Source organism: Terrapene carolina, unplaced genomic scaffold, assembly GCF_002925995.2.
Source record: "Terrapene carolina triunguis isolate 2854851 unplaced genomic scaffold, T_m_triunguis-2.0 Scaffold210, whole genome shotgun sequence".
In the NCBI taxonomy this organism is placed as follows: Eukaryota; Metazoa; Chordata; order Testudines; family Emydidae; genus Terrapene; species Terrapene triunguis.
This window is the reverse complement of record NW_020664561.1, coordinates 41,088,587-41,104,108: the sequence shown is the minus strand read 5'-3', so window position 1 is coordinate 41,104,108 and position 15,522 is coordinate 41,088,587. Positions and strand designations below refer to the sequence as shown.

Genomic DNA, 15,522 nt, shown 5'->3' with positions numbered 1-15,522 from the left:
CCCAAACATTCATCATATAATTGAAATGCAGACATTTCTCAGGCTGTTTCCTGAGGATTAACTGAGTGATGGATTATAGTGGCTCGCTGCATTCACCTAGCTAGTCATTAATGCTCATGCGTTGTGCCTATATTACCATTGCTTCATTAACTATTATGGAGGTGCTAGGCACAACATCAGAGGTAAGTTTGCATTGAAAAGGACAGTTATAATGTGGACTTTCTTCCATGAATTTTAAAAGGAAAACAGAATATTTCTTTCCCAAACTCAGACCTCTTACCAAAGGGTTCCTGATGAGATTGAGAAAACATTAAATGGATCAAGAAAAATTAAATGGCTGAGCCATTACAAACATTGAATCTATCTCCCCATGTAAGTACTCTCACACTTCTTATCAAATGGTCTGTACTAGGCTATTTTGATTATCACTTCAAAAGTTTTTTCTCTTACTTAATTGGCCTCTCAGAGTTGGTAAGACAACTCCCACCTTTTCATGCTCTCTGTATGTGTATATATATCTCCTCAATATATGTTCCATTCTATGCATCCGAAGAAGTGGGCTGTAGCCCACGAAAGCTTATGCTCAAATAAATTTGATAGTCTCTAAGGTGCCACAAGTACTCCTGTTCTTTTTGCGGATACAGACTAACATGGCTGCTACTCTGAAACCTGTTAAATGGATCAGTGAATATTTTAATTTAGACACACTTAAAAATTGCTCATTTTTCAGATTTCATACTGGTTTTACAATAATTTCCTGGGGTGGGTGGGGGAGGGTTTAAAGTCCCTCTAGCTGAACACTGATGAAGTTTACAAACCTCAAAATTCTCATATTTAGAGAGTTATTGATAACAGGCTGGTGATAAAATATATTTTATACTATTCAGTAATCATTCCTCATTATTCAGCATAACTGTTCTTACTTTGATCAAGAGAAACCCTTTATGGGTGGAAAATACATTTACTACCATGAGCCAGTGGAGTATGCATTTTATAGAACCGGGACAAGATTCTGCAGCAGGGCCCTATGCTGTCAGGCTCCTGGCAGGAGCCCCACTATTTTTGCATATAAATGTGAGTTTTTCACCTTAATAGCAATGACTTACAACTGTAAAAAAAGTTCAGATTTGACAGTACTTTAAGATTTTTGGGGGGGGGGTATCCATATGTTCAATGTCTTAACTCTGCATTTATGCTCCAAAAAAGCCACGTCAGTTTCCAGCACAAATAATGCATTACCCTGGGGCTAAGATTGTTTAAGTCCATTCCTCAATAACAGAACACATTAAAATACAGGAAATCCCAAGTTAAGGGTTTTCCATAAACTCTGTAAACCAATTATGTTCCTTACACAATATGTCAATTAACTATCTGTATTTTTTAAAAAGCATAAATAAGAAATGAAAACCCGCAACAAATGCATTCTAAAGTTTAGGATTTCCTGTTTCGTTAGTACTCATTTTTCACAAATTGGATGGAATTTACTTCAAGTTAATGCATTTTTGTGTTGGAATATGAAGCTGGGGTTCCTTTGATATCACAAACTACAGAAGCCACAGGGAAGTACAGCTTTCTGTTAATATTTTTGCTGAACATGCCGGAGTATGTTATATATGCCCACTGCACAATTCTGCTGGGACTGTACTAGTTTTTCTGGGCTAACACAGAGTACTTTGCATCACAGACCTCTCCCATACAGCAACAAGGTCTCAGCATCCATGTTTATTCACTTCCAGTGGCTGGCCTCAGTATCACAGAATCCCACTGGCAATGTCTGCAGTGCTCCTTCTAAGAGCTGAAGAGGAGAGAAGCAAAGCAACAGCCTAATTACCTCTCTTCCCTCCTCTGGGACCAATTTCTAAGGCACCTTCCCATGAGTTCTCTCTCTCTCCTACAGCACCCCAGAAGCGCTGCACAGGAGCAATGAGAGCCTGGTCCTGCCCATCTTCTCAGAGGAGCAGCACAACGGAGGAAGAACCAACAGGCAACAGTAAACAGCCTAGTCCTGTTCGGGGTGTTGGCCGTGTTGCTGTGTGCGAAGGGCTAGGTGAGGGGACAACACACCGCTCTTCTACTGGCCCACTCACCCTGACATGGTAGGAAATCTTGCTGGCCTGTGCTTCAGTGAAGAGCAAACCCAACCATCCATTTCACTGTGTAATTGCAACATGCTGAAGTATGGATTGGTATGGTTCTCTGCATGTATATTTTAAAACATGCTTTCTTGATTGCAGGAAATTGAATATTTTGAGGTTAATAATTATACTTTCAGAGGGAAGGAAGCCTTATGATCCCCCTTTAAAGTATTTCCTTAACGTAGCCATCTGCCCCCAGAAATGCTTGTGCCCTACTGTTACTTGCTAAGAAGTGCCACACACAACCTACAAACTGCTTTGTACCTTTAAATCTCCCTTAACTTCAGTGAAAGTTGAGCGCAATCTGCATATTGCAGGGAGCGGTGAAGTACCCTACAAGCTCACTCTTCAAATGCTCTTTCTCAAACATTGGAATGTAATATATGGCAACAGGCAAAGCTGATACACAGTTCTTGCACAAAAAGGAACTTTCTTTCTAAATTATACTGGTATAGTAGTATCTATCAATATATCATGAAGTATATTGTAATATGTATCCTTCTCTGCAAAACACAGATCGGTTCAAATACAGAATCTGAAAAAGATGTTCCTGATTTTCATCCGCTAGGTGGCGCAATGTGGTTTGCTTTAAGGCAGTCTGAATGAGTCAGCACTCTTCCACATGCAATTTCTGTGAATTTTGCAAAGGTCAAATTAGTCAAGTTTAGGCAGGAGGCTGTGATTTCTGTTTATTTTTAGAATAATGAATGCTGGGAAGATATTCCTGACTAGACACTGGTGCTCAAGAATATTTCTAATAACTAATGGGAGATGAAATGGAGACAATTTTAGTGTATCGCTTAATTTGAGTCTTGTAGGTTTAAATATCACTTTTAAAGTTACATCAAAACAGTGCTCATGACTGAATTTATGTTTGTCTTCATGCAGACCTACCCAGAAATGAAGGCATATTTGTCTATTTTCATGGAAGTGAACCAACAGAGAAATAGCATGTTTTCTATTTTCATGAAACAGAACTAGACAAGCAGTGAATAAGGGGACGCAGAAAATCTGCATTCTATTCCTGGCTCTGCCACTGACCTGCTGTGTGACCCTGGACAAATCTCTTTCCCCTTATACCTTTTATCTGTCTTGTCTAACAGGGGTTCTCTAACTTCATTGCACCACGATGCCCTTCTGTCAAGGCTGTATCCCCACTTTGAACTTTAGGGTACAAATGTAGGGGCCTGCATGAAAACTTCTAAGCTTAACTACCAGCTTAGCTCTGGTCCCGCTGCCACCATTCTCACTGGATTCCCTCCCTGGGAAGCCTTGAGAAACCTCTCACCAATTCCCTGGTGAATACAGATCCAAACTCCTTGGATCTTAAAACAAGGAGAAATCAATCAGGTTCTTAAAAAGAAGGCTTTTAATTAAAGAAAAAGGTAAAAATCATCTCTGTAAAATCAGTATGGAAAATAGCTTTACAGGGTAATCAAACTTAAAGAGCTCAGAGGACCCCCCTCTGTCTTAGGTTCAAAGTACAGCAAACAAGGATAAACACTCTGGTAAAAGGTACATTTACAAGTTGAGAAAACAAAGTAAATCTAAGACGCCTTGCCTGGCTTTTACTTACAATTTTGAAATAAGAGAGACTTGTTTAGAAAGATGGGGAGAACCTGGATTGATGTCTGGTCCCTCTCAGTCCCAAGAGCGAACAACCCCTTAAACAAAGGACACAAAACAAAAGCCTTCCCCCCCCCAAGATTTGAAAGTATCTTGTCCCCTTATTGGTCCTTAGGGTCAGGTGTCAGCCAGGTTACCCGAGCTTCTTAACCCTTTACAGGTAAAAGGATTTGGAGTCTCTGTACACAGGAGAGCTGTTACCCTTCCCTTTATAGTTATGACACCTTCTGACAACAAAAATTACTTCACGACTCCTGGAGGAGGGACCAAAGCCTGAGCTTGCCCGATCCCTACTGCCTCGGGTGGGGGGGCAAAGCTGAAGCTCAAGGGCTTCAGCCCCAGCAGGGGGCCTGTAATGTGAGCCACGCCGCCCAGGGCTGAAGCCCTCGGGCTTTAGCTTCAGCCCTGGACAGTGGGGCTTGGGCTTCAACCCCGGGCCCCAGCAAGTCTAAGCCAGCCCTGGCGACCCCACTCAAAGGGGGTCGTGACCCACAGTTTGAGAACTGCTGATTACACTGTAAGATCCTCAAAGCATTTAGGCACTAACACCCATTGACTTCAATAGGAGTTCGGTGTCTAATACATTTGAAGATCTGGCCTAAGTTCTCAGGGGCTAGGAATGTCTCCCACTGTGTTTAGGAACAGTGCCTGGTGCAATGGGCACCCCAATATTGGTTGGGGCCTCCAAATGCAACTGTAATACAACTAAATAATAATCACAACCATACATGATATATGGTTAGGATATATTTCCGATTACACATTAGCTGGATCCTTTCTACCTTTTGTGTATCTCTCTACTGTAGATAATACTGCTTTTTTATTTTAAGAGTCAAGTGTATTTTATTATTTAAAAGAATTAAGTTAAGCAAAGTAGTTTTAATAAGTTTCTTGCTGGACCATACAGAGTGTATCTTCATCTATCAGTGCCCAAGATTTTCTACAATGCTTGTCTACCTTTTGTCAATTGTTTCTGTTTAACCATTTGAAGTATAATTCTACTTTGAAAAGTCACTATCTAAAAGTGGCACCTTGTTACTTAACAGGTCTACTCTCAGACTCCAATTCAGCAAGTTACTTAAACATGGCCTATCTTTAAGAACATGAGTAATCCCACTGATTTAGACACTTAAAATTAGGCACATTTTAAGCACTTTGCTGAACTATGGTCCCTGTGTATTAAGAGTCTGAGTTGGTAACTTCTTTTAGTCATTAAAGTTTTTATTACTTTTCACTCCCATTAGCACTGCAGAGCCATCACAGCTGAGAAAAGATGAGATGGAATCTATTCCTTCTACTACATCTTCAACAGAATTGTTCAATGAATTGTAATCAGTTACTCCTGTCCAAATCTCCTAACAGCAATAGAGTTGCAAAATCTTTATTAAGAGCATAATTTGAAGGTAATGAAGGAAAGGCATCCCTATGCCAGCATTAGCACAGGTGCAGGGTACTTAGGGGCTCGCCTTTGGCACAGGTTAGGATTAGGTCAGGGCTGCTTTAAGACATGCTCTAACTGTAATGCATTCTATAGACCATTGCAGTGGTGCAGAATCCCAGAGGCTACACCACTCCTTCATGCCCTGACCGGAAGACCCTCTGTGACAGGGGAACCAGAAATCCTAGGAACCAATGTGGCTCCTTTGTAGCCCCTTTTTTCTGGTGCAGCTGGCTTGGCTGCAGGGCAAACATGAATTGGACCCACTAGGGCAGCATAAGTGTAACTAAGGGCAAAATTTAAAGATGAGCCGGAAGATGACCCAGCTTATTCCGCCAACCCCAAGGATTAGTTGGCAGGGCTCACAATAAAAACCAAAAACCTCTATTCTTGTAAATTCAGCACATTGCATATGGAAACCATTGAGGCACAAAAAACTTGGATCCCCACCATGCCACTTCAGCCACTTTTCGGAAGAGAACTGCATGCTCTGTTCCTTATTTGAAATGAAGTTAATAAATAGCATGAGCTGAATTTAGCTCCCACAATTCAACTATTTGCCTTTCCAGAGCACCAAGGAGGAAACAAAGTGCATAAAAACAGTTACTAACCTGTTCTGTAACTTGTTCAAGGTGTGTTGCGCATATCCAGTCCACTTCAGGTGGGTGTGTGTGCCCAGTGTGTCATAGTTGGAGATTTTTCCCTTAGTGATACCCATCAGGGCAGCACATCCTCCCTCAGCTACTCTCTCCTCCTGCATGGTGGTGTAAAGGGCAGGGCCACTCCAGACCCACCTCAGTTCCTTCTTACCCGACAGAGGGGAAGGAGGTTGGGTCACAGCATGGACATGTGCAACACAACTTGAACAACAGGTACAGAACAGGTTAGTAAGCATTTTTTTTTCTTCGAATGACTGCACAGTGTCACAGGGCTGTCCTTTTAAGGCTACCTGTGACAGACTATACTGAAGGGAATGAGCCAACCCAGGTCCACCTGGGGATAATTAACTGCTTAAGTAGATGGAAGGCTGTTAATTAAGTAACAAATACCTCAGTCTAATAGGTCTAAAAGGTTGGAGAGCTCAGTTAAAGGAAAGCTCCTGAGGACAAGGGAAGCTCCAGAGGAGGGGAGCTCCTATGGAGCCTGAGCTAGGCAAAAGTTCTCTAGGGCAGGAGTCCTGGGAGAGACCCTGAACAAGTAGGGGGAAAACTGCAGAAGCTCCCTGGGCTGTGGAGCAGCCTGAGGCCTTACAGCAGAAGAAGCTACTGCTGGAACCCAGAAACGTTTACTTTGGGACTTTTGAGTTTTATCTGGCCTCTGAGGTAGGAGCCCTTAAACTCCTGTAGAAGTGCTCCTTTCAGGAGCCTGTATTAAAGGGAGATATACTCCTGTAGTGTGTGGCTTCTCCTTGACCAGGTTGTTTAAGTGACCTCATTATTACCTCATTAAGGAGGGGCAACTGAGGCAGGCCACTGCAGAGCCACACTCAGCCACAAGAAGTGCTCAGGAGACAGTGCATGTTCCATACATATGTCCACTCTACTTTAGGTGACTCACAAGCAGTTCAATCCAAAGGCTGAGGAAAGGATGAGGATCTGGAAGGAAGAGCATGCCCCATTGGTTATGGCATTGGACCCCAACCACAACTGCTCCAAGCACCCATGTCTCTGGAAATCTGCTGAGTACCAGTAACAGAATTCCCTCAATGGGAAGGACGGTGTTGACATCTATTCTGGGAGAAAGGGGCATAAAAACCAACTTTAGACTCTGAGAGGACCCTGAGTTGCCTGACCATGGTGGTGCTGTGCCAGGCAGTGCTGAAGTCCAGGGGCATCTCTCTGGAGATGTTAGAATGACCAGACAGCAAGTGTGAAAAATTGGGATGGGGTTGGGGGGGTAATAGGTTTGCACCATAGCGGGCATCAGTCTCACCAGGCCAGGCATCAGTGCCATAATAGATGACCCTTGATGAAAAGTCAGTACCAGGGAGAGTCTCTTCCCAGAGGATGCTCTACCGTGTCCTCCTCATTTTTGTTTACTGGTGAACAGTACCAGGGATCTTGATCTTTGAGCAGAGACAAAGATTCAGCTCCTTCCATAAATGATCTGATCCTCTGTGCTTCTTTCTTGGTCCCAGAAAAAGAGATCAGTGCTGACGTTCAGAAGCAACGTTCAGAAGGGCACTCCTCACCAGTGCCAAAGTACACGGTACCTGCCCCAAAAGGGAAGGCTCAGAAAGTGGATGCAGTGCAGCAACCATGAGGATGTGGCACAGTCTCACCTTTCTGTCCCGAGTTTGAACTCCCTGTAAATCTGGCAGGAGTCACAAATGTTACCCTCACTGAGACACTTCAGGAAGGTGGAATGAGGGTCACTCACCGGCATAGATTTCCTGTAGAGACTGAGGCATATCCCAGTACCAGCTGTTAGTACCCCATGAATAAAAGGGAACCAAAGATCCAAGAAAAACAACAAAGAAAACCTACACTAATCTGACACTAACAAATACTAACTTAACTATTTACAGACAAGAAGAAAATTTCCCTGTAAAGGGAAAAACTTGCTGTAGCAAGACGATGTGCTTAGACTACTGATCGTAGGTGGTAAGAAGGAACTAAGGTGGGGGTTGGAGAGGCTACACCATTTATACCATCATGAAGCAGCATGCAGTGGCCTGAAGCACAGCCCAATGGGTAAAGGGAAAAGTCTCAGACTCTTGTGCACTGGGCGTGGAAGGGACATATGCAATCACTTGAAGAGAAATTCATTTTTCCATTTCAAACAATCACAGAAATGCCAGAAGACCATCCAGAATTTCCACGGGTATTTACTGTCCTCTTCTTCATTCAGACAGTCTTCCAACAATTTGCATTTCAAAGCATACCTAAATTTTCTAGGTCTTTTAGAGATTGTATTTTCTACCGTTTGTTACATGTAAGGAATGTTGATGCCTCATTTCATAGTAAATTGCGTTCTCTCTTTTCTTTAAAAGAACACTAGTGAACCTAAAACTCACTCTGTTTTGGTTCATAGGCCCTCAGGATTAGAACAAAGCCAGAAACAATCCTCTGCTCAGTATGCATTAAGACAGCAGGATATTCACATTTACAACACACTTGCTCTCTGAAGTGGAGTGCCTCAGAGAGAGTAGGATTTGTATGAATGTCAGTATCTTGCCTACTCTCAAAACAGAAAGGCACCAGAAAGCACAGCATGATGTGAATGGATAACAATTACCATTGAGACTACATCTAAACTTGGATCCAGGGGTGTGATTCCCTAGCTTGTATAGACAAACTTGTGCTAACTCTCATTGAGCTAGCATACTAAAAATAGCAGTGTAGCCATGGTAGCACAGGCAGCTGTGAGGAGTAGCATAGGCTAGCTGCCCCAAATACAAACCCACCTGGACCTGAGGTGTACATACTCAGGGCAACTAGCCCATGCTGCTGCTCTCCATGCTAATGAGGCTACACTATTTTTTAGCGTGCTAGCTCAATGAGAGCTAGCACAAGTATGTGTATGCAAGCCGGAAATCACACCCCTAGCTCCAAGTGTAGATGTTGTCTCAGAAACCACTGATTTGGGTTTGTTTTTGTAAGTTTGCATAGCATTAACTTTGCAATTTAAATCTATGTTTTAGAGCACCTATTTGGAGACAAACAGGCATTTGAGTAATCAAAGCTAATTTTGCAGGACTGACTATTGAAAAATGCAGAGTCAAATGTTCAGAGATGAGGTTGTAAGAAGAATCGCAGTCCCAAACACCTCAATTCCTCCTGCTCATTGGATCCCTTTGGCAGGCTTGGGAGCCATGTGGAAAGCAGAAGTACATCAGCACCACGGGACCCATGTCATCCCCAAAAGGGAGAGCCAGAGAGTGTCCTGAGGATTGGCAACATGGGAGCCCTCTCAGAACCAAGACTGTGGCTCTGCCCCCATATTTCCCTGAATTTGGGTTAATGTTTCTTCTTTCCCGGTAACACCACTGGGCCCCCATCACAAAGACCCTGCCCTACTCTCTGCTTCATCAAAACCTTATGCTTGATGCCAGAGGAGAGGTGAGCTGAGGTGTCCTCAAATGTTGGGTCCAATCAAGACCACCCGTGAAATGGGCATGCAGAGACAGAGGTCTCCCCAAGACTGAAACAATCACAATAGTTTTTTTGTAATAATGTGTGCAGCTGCCTTTGTAAAATAAACCGCATGAGCTAAGGAAACATGTGGAGGCTGCATCCCTCATCACAATGCCATCTTGGCAGCACTCCCAATACACTGGGAAATCTCATGGACTTGCGATGTTTGTGCTTGTCACCAGTGCTACAGAGTGATTCACTCCTTTTAAGGAGTTCTTGGCAGGAGGGAAATGGGTGGAAAGGGACCAGAGTGGGAATCTGGAGAAGGAACCAAAATTGTTATAGAAGGATAACGGCCGTAGTAGATGTTGACCTGAGGGTACTGCAAGCAAACAGCTGAACAAGCAGAGTGAGTGTTCACAAAGGAGGTGTGGATGCAGTTTGTATCTACTGCAAAGGGTGAACCTACATTAAATTAGTTCAATGTCTCTGGCAAATAAGATTTAAGGTTAGTCATGTCTCTGACCTCTAGCAAAATGGGAAAGAACTGAAACTAAATATGAAAATGTAATAAAATAAAGGGTATATGATTCCCCATGCCCATATGTAATACAGCTCCAATAATTCCAGCACCACAGCAGTGTTTACTAATATCACCCCATATGCACACACCCCACACACAGAATCCAGGAGCAGTGGGATTCTAGCCTTACAACTATTATCATGGGTGGCAACCTCCAGAACCCTCATCTTCCCATGCACCTGCATTTGACAGCAGGCTAGGATGATGGAAATTGCATATATGTTACTAGTGCTTAGGAGCTGGTGATTTGTATGAACATAGACATTTCCATTTCTAAAATGCAGATACAGCATTGTACGTCATGTGCTGTTTCTGGGCAAGGCATCAATGCCAGCAAATTAGTCTCTCTACAGGGAAGAGGGGGAAGGAATATATGTTTTTCTAATTAAAGTTATGCCAACCTTTGTGAGAAATATGCCTGCTAAACTACTCAATGACAGTCAGTGGTTGGAGAATAAGGCTATCATTTGACATATTAATTATGGATGTTTTGCTCATCAATACCATCAATCAAATCAACCAGCCAATCAACCAACCATCATCATGTTTTACTGTCAGTAGGCAAACTTTTTTTAAAAATGCTTTGGTTTTTCCTCAAGCTATACAAGCACTGTAAGCAGTTGCCATAATGGCATCACCCAGTTTGTTTGAAAAAGACAAAGCCCCAAACATGCATTAACCATGTAAACAAAAGGAAAACAAAACACACACACACACACACACACACACACACACACACACGCTTCTGAGACTTGTTAACTACTATTTTTACAAGTAACACTTCAGATTATTATAGAAGAGAGATTAGAGGAAGAAACTAAGTTTGTTCACTTGACAGCACTCTTTATACAGTTAGTTTAACAGTTTAACTGTTTACCCTGTTTAGTCAGTCAAATAGCTCCATCTGTTGTTTATGTCGTCTTTCATGAAGGGAAGGGAAAAATTTGTCTCTCAAAAATAGGTAATTGTGATTGTAAATTCATAAAATATTGGCAAGGCCACAGGCAGTACCGAACCTGCACCTAATTTTGACTGGGTGTAAACAGATTAGGTTTCAAGAATAGAAGTAATCCATTTGTAAACGTAAGGCCTTGGCTACACTTGCGAGTTACAGCGCTGTAAAGCCTCCCCCAGCGCTGTAACTCACTCCCTGTCCACACCGGCAGGGCACTTGCAGCGCTGTATCTCCCTGGGTACACCGCTGCAGGTACTCCACCTCCCCGAGAAGCATAAGAGATACAGCGGAGTGGCTACGACTCTCCCCTGTGAGTGTGTGCCAGGAATCAACCTGCAGCGCTGTTCTGATCACCTTGTCAAGTGGCCAATCCTCTCCATTGTTGTGACCGGCTGCAGGAATGCGGAAGTGCCGGTTTCAAAGCTCGTACCACAGAGAAAAAGCAAACAGTTCGCTGTTTGCTTTGAATGAGTGAATGAATAAGCAGGGGGCCGGGAGTTCGGAACTTGCAAAATAGAGAGCTGACACGCTCCAAAAAGCACTCTCTCTCCCCCCACACTCCCTGTCACACTCCACCTCACCCCCCCCCAGTTTTGAAAAGCACGTTGCAGCCACATGAATGCTGGGATAGCTGCCCATAATGCACCGCTCCCAACACAGCTGCAAATGTTGCAAGTGTGGCCACGCCACTGCACTGGCAGCTGTCAGTGTGGACAGATTGCAGCACTTTCCCTACTCAGCTGTACGAAGACAGGTTTACCTCACAGCACCATACAGCTGCAAGTGTAGCCAAGGCCTAAGCTATGTCTATACTACAGGTGCTACAGCAGCATAGCTGCTGCCATACTGCTGTAGTACAGACACTTGTTTCAGCAACGGAAGGGGTTTTTCCATCGCTGTAATTAATCCACCCCGACAGGTGGTAGCTAGGTCAATGAAAAACTTCTTCCATCGACCTAGCATTGTCCAGACAGGGGCTTAGATAGGCTTAATTACATCTCGCATGGGTGTGAATTTTTCAATCCTTGAGCAACATAGCTAGGTTGACCTAAATTTTAGGTGTAGACCAAGTGCTACTAATAAAGTGTCTTACTAATCCACACTGTGGAGTGAAAAATTGTTTTAATGCTGGTGCCTACATTTTGCCTCTATGCTTCCCAGTTACGCTGATTACAGTTGCTTTGTTCAAGCAGCAATTGATTTTTGTATGCCCAAATAGTGTATCAAGTAGTTAGTAACAATGTGTGTGCAAGGGATTCTTGCTTTGGTGTTTGTCTTTTGGGTTACCAAAGACAACCAACTTTCTGTTCAGTAGGACTCCTTTTTTCCATCCGCAGAACTGGAAGTGCTAATAGCTTAAAGCTGCATTATGTACTTCAAAGTAGTTTGTCAAACAGAAGTTGCAAAGAGTGATAGAGAAGCTGTGTAGAATTAAAGTAACTTTTAAAGTCAAACAAAATGTTCAGTGACCTTGCCTCCGTCTGGAAAATGCATCACTTCTATGTCAAGCAGTTTGTTAAAAACTGATACAGAATAAACCATTACAAGTCAAAAATTTAAAAAAAAATTCCTTCTGCATCTGGTGGGCAGGATTAGTGGTGCCATTTTCTTTTCTGAACGGACAAGCTAAAGCCTATCTTGGGGAAAAGGTTCATTCACTAAAGGGCTTGATCCTGCAAGGCGCCAAGCATTATGGCATGATCCAGCAAAACACTTAAACAGGGGCTTAGTTTTAAGTACTTGAATAGTTCTACTGAAGTCAATGGGATTACTCACATGCTTGAAGTTAGCACATGCTTACACATTTTGCTGCATCACATCAGAGTGCTCAGCACCTGGAGGGATCAAGTCCAAAAGCTGTAAATGCCATCTCCAAAATAATGGATTCATGGCATTATATTGTATGTTAAAAGTGACAAGTTTGTTCTCTATCTTAACTGAGAAAAGATGACAATATTTTGACAAAATAAAAAGCTAGTTTCTAAACTAGAAATGGAAAATAAATCTTTCCAAAGCGATTTATAGGTCTCCTCCTCCATAGACTAACTGTAATGTTTAAAATGCTGAGACATGTCAATATTCTTATTGTTTTTTGCGGAGAAGGTGCAAAAGGCTTGAGGATGTTCTTCACCTCACCCTATGGAAGGCAGTATTTTCCCCTCTGCCTGAACTCATTCACAGCCACCGTCCTTCCAGCTAGGGAGGACTGCACTAGACGCCATTCAGACTTATCAAATATTTGTATTTAACTGGCCAGAGACATCTAACTGGACAAAATGTAATTAATGAATGGAGGGCTGATTCTGCCACCTTTACTCACATTGAGCAGTTGCACTGAAGCCAGTGGGAATCCTTGCAGAGGAAAACAGTACTCCGTTTGAGTGAGAGTGGTCCTCAGGCTGGCACGTGTTCAGGAAGCCAGGGTTACACCCTTCCTCTCACAAAAAGTTGTATGTGAACTTTAAAGTGGTCAGGACCTTAGTTTTACATCTCTTGTGAAATACAAGACCTGCAGCAAAACAATATCCTTCCCTTACCCCAAACTTCCCAACCCCAGGATCATTCAAGGGCACCGATTCAGTACTAGCTCAGGCTACGTCTATACTTCATGCCACTGATGGCAGCTACATGCCACAGTAAAAAGCAAGCGGCATCCATGCTGCCGTGTGTAGCTACATGTGTCAGTTAAAGGCTCTGGCAGTGGGAAGTAAGTGGGGAAAGGCTGAGCCTGAGCGTTATTTCCCTGCTGCCCCCCTCCCCACTGTCAGAGTCTTTTCTTGTGGCGGGGAAAGGCTCCAACAGCGGGAGGCAATGGGACACTATACTGCTAAAAATAGCAGAGTAGATGGGGAGGCACAGTCTGGATGAGTAGAGAGAGGTGTAGGGTTTGTACTCACTCTACTCATCTAAGCTTACCTTGTGCTAGGGGGGCTACCCATGTCTATTTGCTGACTCAGAAGGATGAGTGCCAGCTATTTAATCACCAGTACCCCTTCCTACAATGCTTGGATTTTCCTTGGGAGTTTTCCCATGAAGGTATTGGCTAGGCATGACTGTACTTAGTTTTGTATAAGCAGACTTTACAGTCTAACAAAAGTGCTTTACCTCCAGGAGCCAGGGTTTTAGTTTTCTGTCCAGCAGGATATCAAATCCCAGTACTTCAAAGCAGACACTGTCACTTCCGGGAGCTTGGCCTGGTCTGCACATACGATAAGCATGAAGGACATGTGGCTCTGCTACTATGAGAGTCTTCACCACTAGTTCCTGTGGGGATTTTTCACAAAGTTACATTAGAACTGCAGGGAATGATATCAGCATATTTTGAGATAAATCATAATCAAGTTTTTTTCATATTCAAGTCTTCTAATACATTCATGACAAGAGGAATTGTCTAGATCTGTCATCTGTGGTTACGAAAAGGTTGAACAAATGATTGCTATATTTTTAAAGCGGTCTGAGGGAATTATATAAACAAATCCATTTTAAGGGATTTAAGCATAAATTTAGCCCTTTGTTTAAGCAGATATTGAAAATAGCATTAAGTCTAATTTTGCCCTGCCTTATATCTTGGGCAACTCTAGTCTTATTAAGGGTTACATGACATATAGGTCAGGGCAGAGTTTTCTCCAGATTTATCAATATCTCCCCTGCTATTCTTATTGCAACTAATTCACTATGTCCTACATTGTCTAGCAAAATGACTTCAATGCTAACCTCGCAGAAAAAAGTCTCTCCATAAAGAAGGCTAATTCAGTCTGAAAGCCGTCCTACTTATAAGCCTTAAAAAAAAAATTTAAAACAACAGTTTGCCCTTAGCACCACTTTACAGTATGTGCTTTGAGATGTGCATTATTGAGAGCTCGGATTAATAACGCTGCAATACACATGGTGGTTTCCAAGCAAAGTCTAGAGATGACAGGTGACATTAATTTTCTAAATTGATATGCTGTATATACATAAATAATTAATTGCACATTAGTTTTATCTTACTGAAATATCACTCCAGAATTTGGAAACATCAAGGTGATTTGTTTGTAGAAACTCAGTAAACCATTTTATGGACCGTTTACTGCCTTTATCTTCTGTTTCATCCCGTTCAAAGTGCTCATTATGTTTATTCACAGAGTAGTTGGTTAGATGCATATACAACTGGCTCTGCAAGCAGGGAAAGGTAACAGGTATCTCATAAATACGGATCCAGAATATGTGGTTCAAAATAATTTAAAAAGAAAACCCACGTAACTGAAATAAAGCCTTTTAATGTTATATAAACCATGACATACTGTAATATTTATTTTATTTCTATTAAATATATGATTCATATTTTGAGTTTCACATCACATTTATTGAAATAAACCCACAGTACAACTATCATTATATGAAGCTCAAGTATAATTAGCTCTTGGGAAGACTTTATATACTGAATGTTACAGCCGTGATAAAGCAAAGAACTTAAGCATATGCTTAAATTTAAGCCAACTGAAGTCAATGGGACTACTTAGAATAAGATTACCTGCTTTGCTGGACTGGGGCCTATGTGTGTTGCCAATCTTTACATGTCCATACATAAACAATAACTAGAGACAGGGCCGACTCTACCATTTTTGCCGCCCCAAGCAAAGAGAAAAAAAAGCCGCTCGGACTGCCGCCGCCCGAACTGCAGAAGCAAAAAAAAAGGTGTCCAGACTGTGCCACCCCAAGAACGGACG

The 15,522-nt window shown here is 42.5% G+C and overlaps 1 protein-coding gene across 1 annotated transcript in view; it reads right to left on the bottom strand.

Annotated features, from left to right (window-relative positions):
• The window catches only part of LOC112107732 (tubulin polyglutamylase TTLL7), a 79,593-nt gene that overhangs the window by 47,523 nt on the left and 16,548 nt on the right, over positions 1–15,522 (bottom strand). The window contains exons 7-8 of the mRNA XM_026655545.1: positions 14,804–14,968; positions 13,919–14,077 (exon numbers count right to left, since the gene is read on the bottom strand). Coding sequence (XP_026511330.1) covers positions 13,919–14,077; positions 14,804–14,968 — 324 coding nt within the window. The remainder of the gene's footprint in view (positions 1–13,918; positions 14,078–14,803; positions 14,969–15,522) is intronic.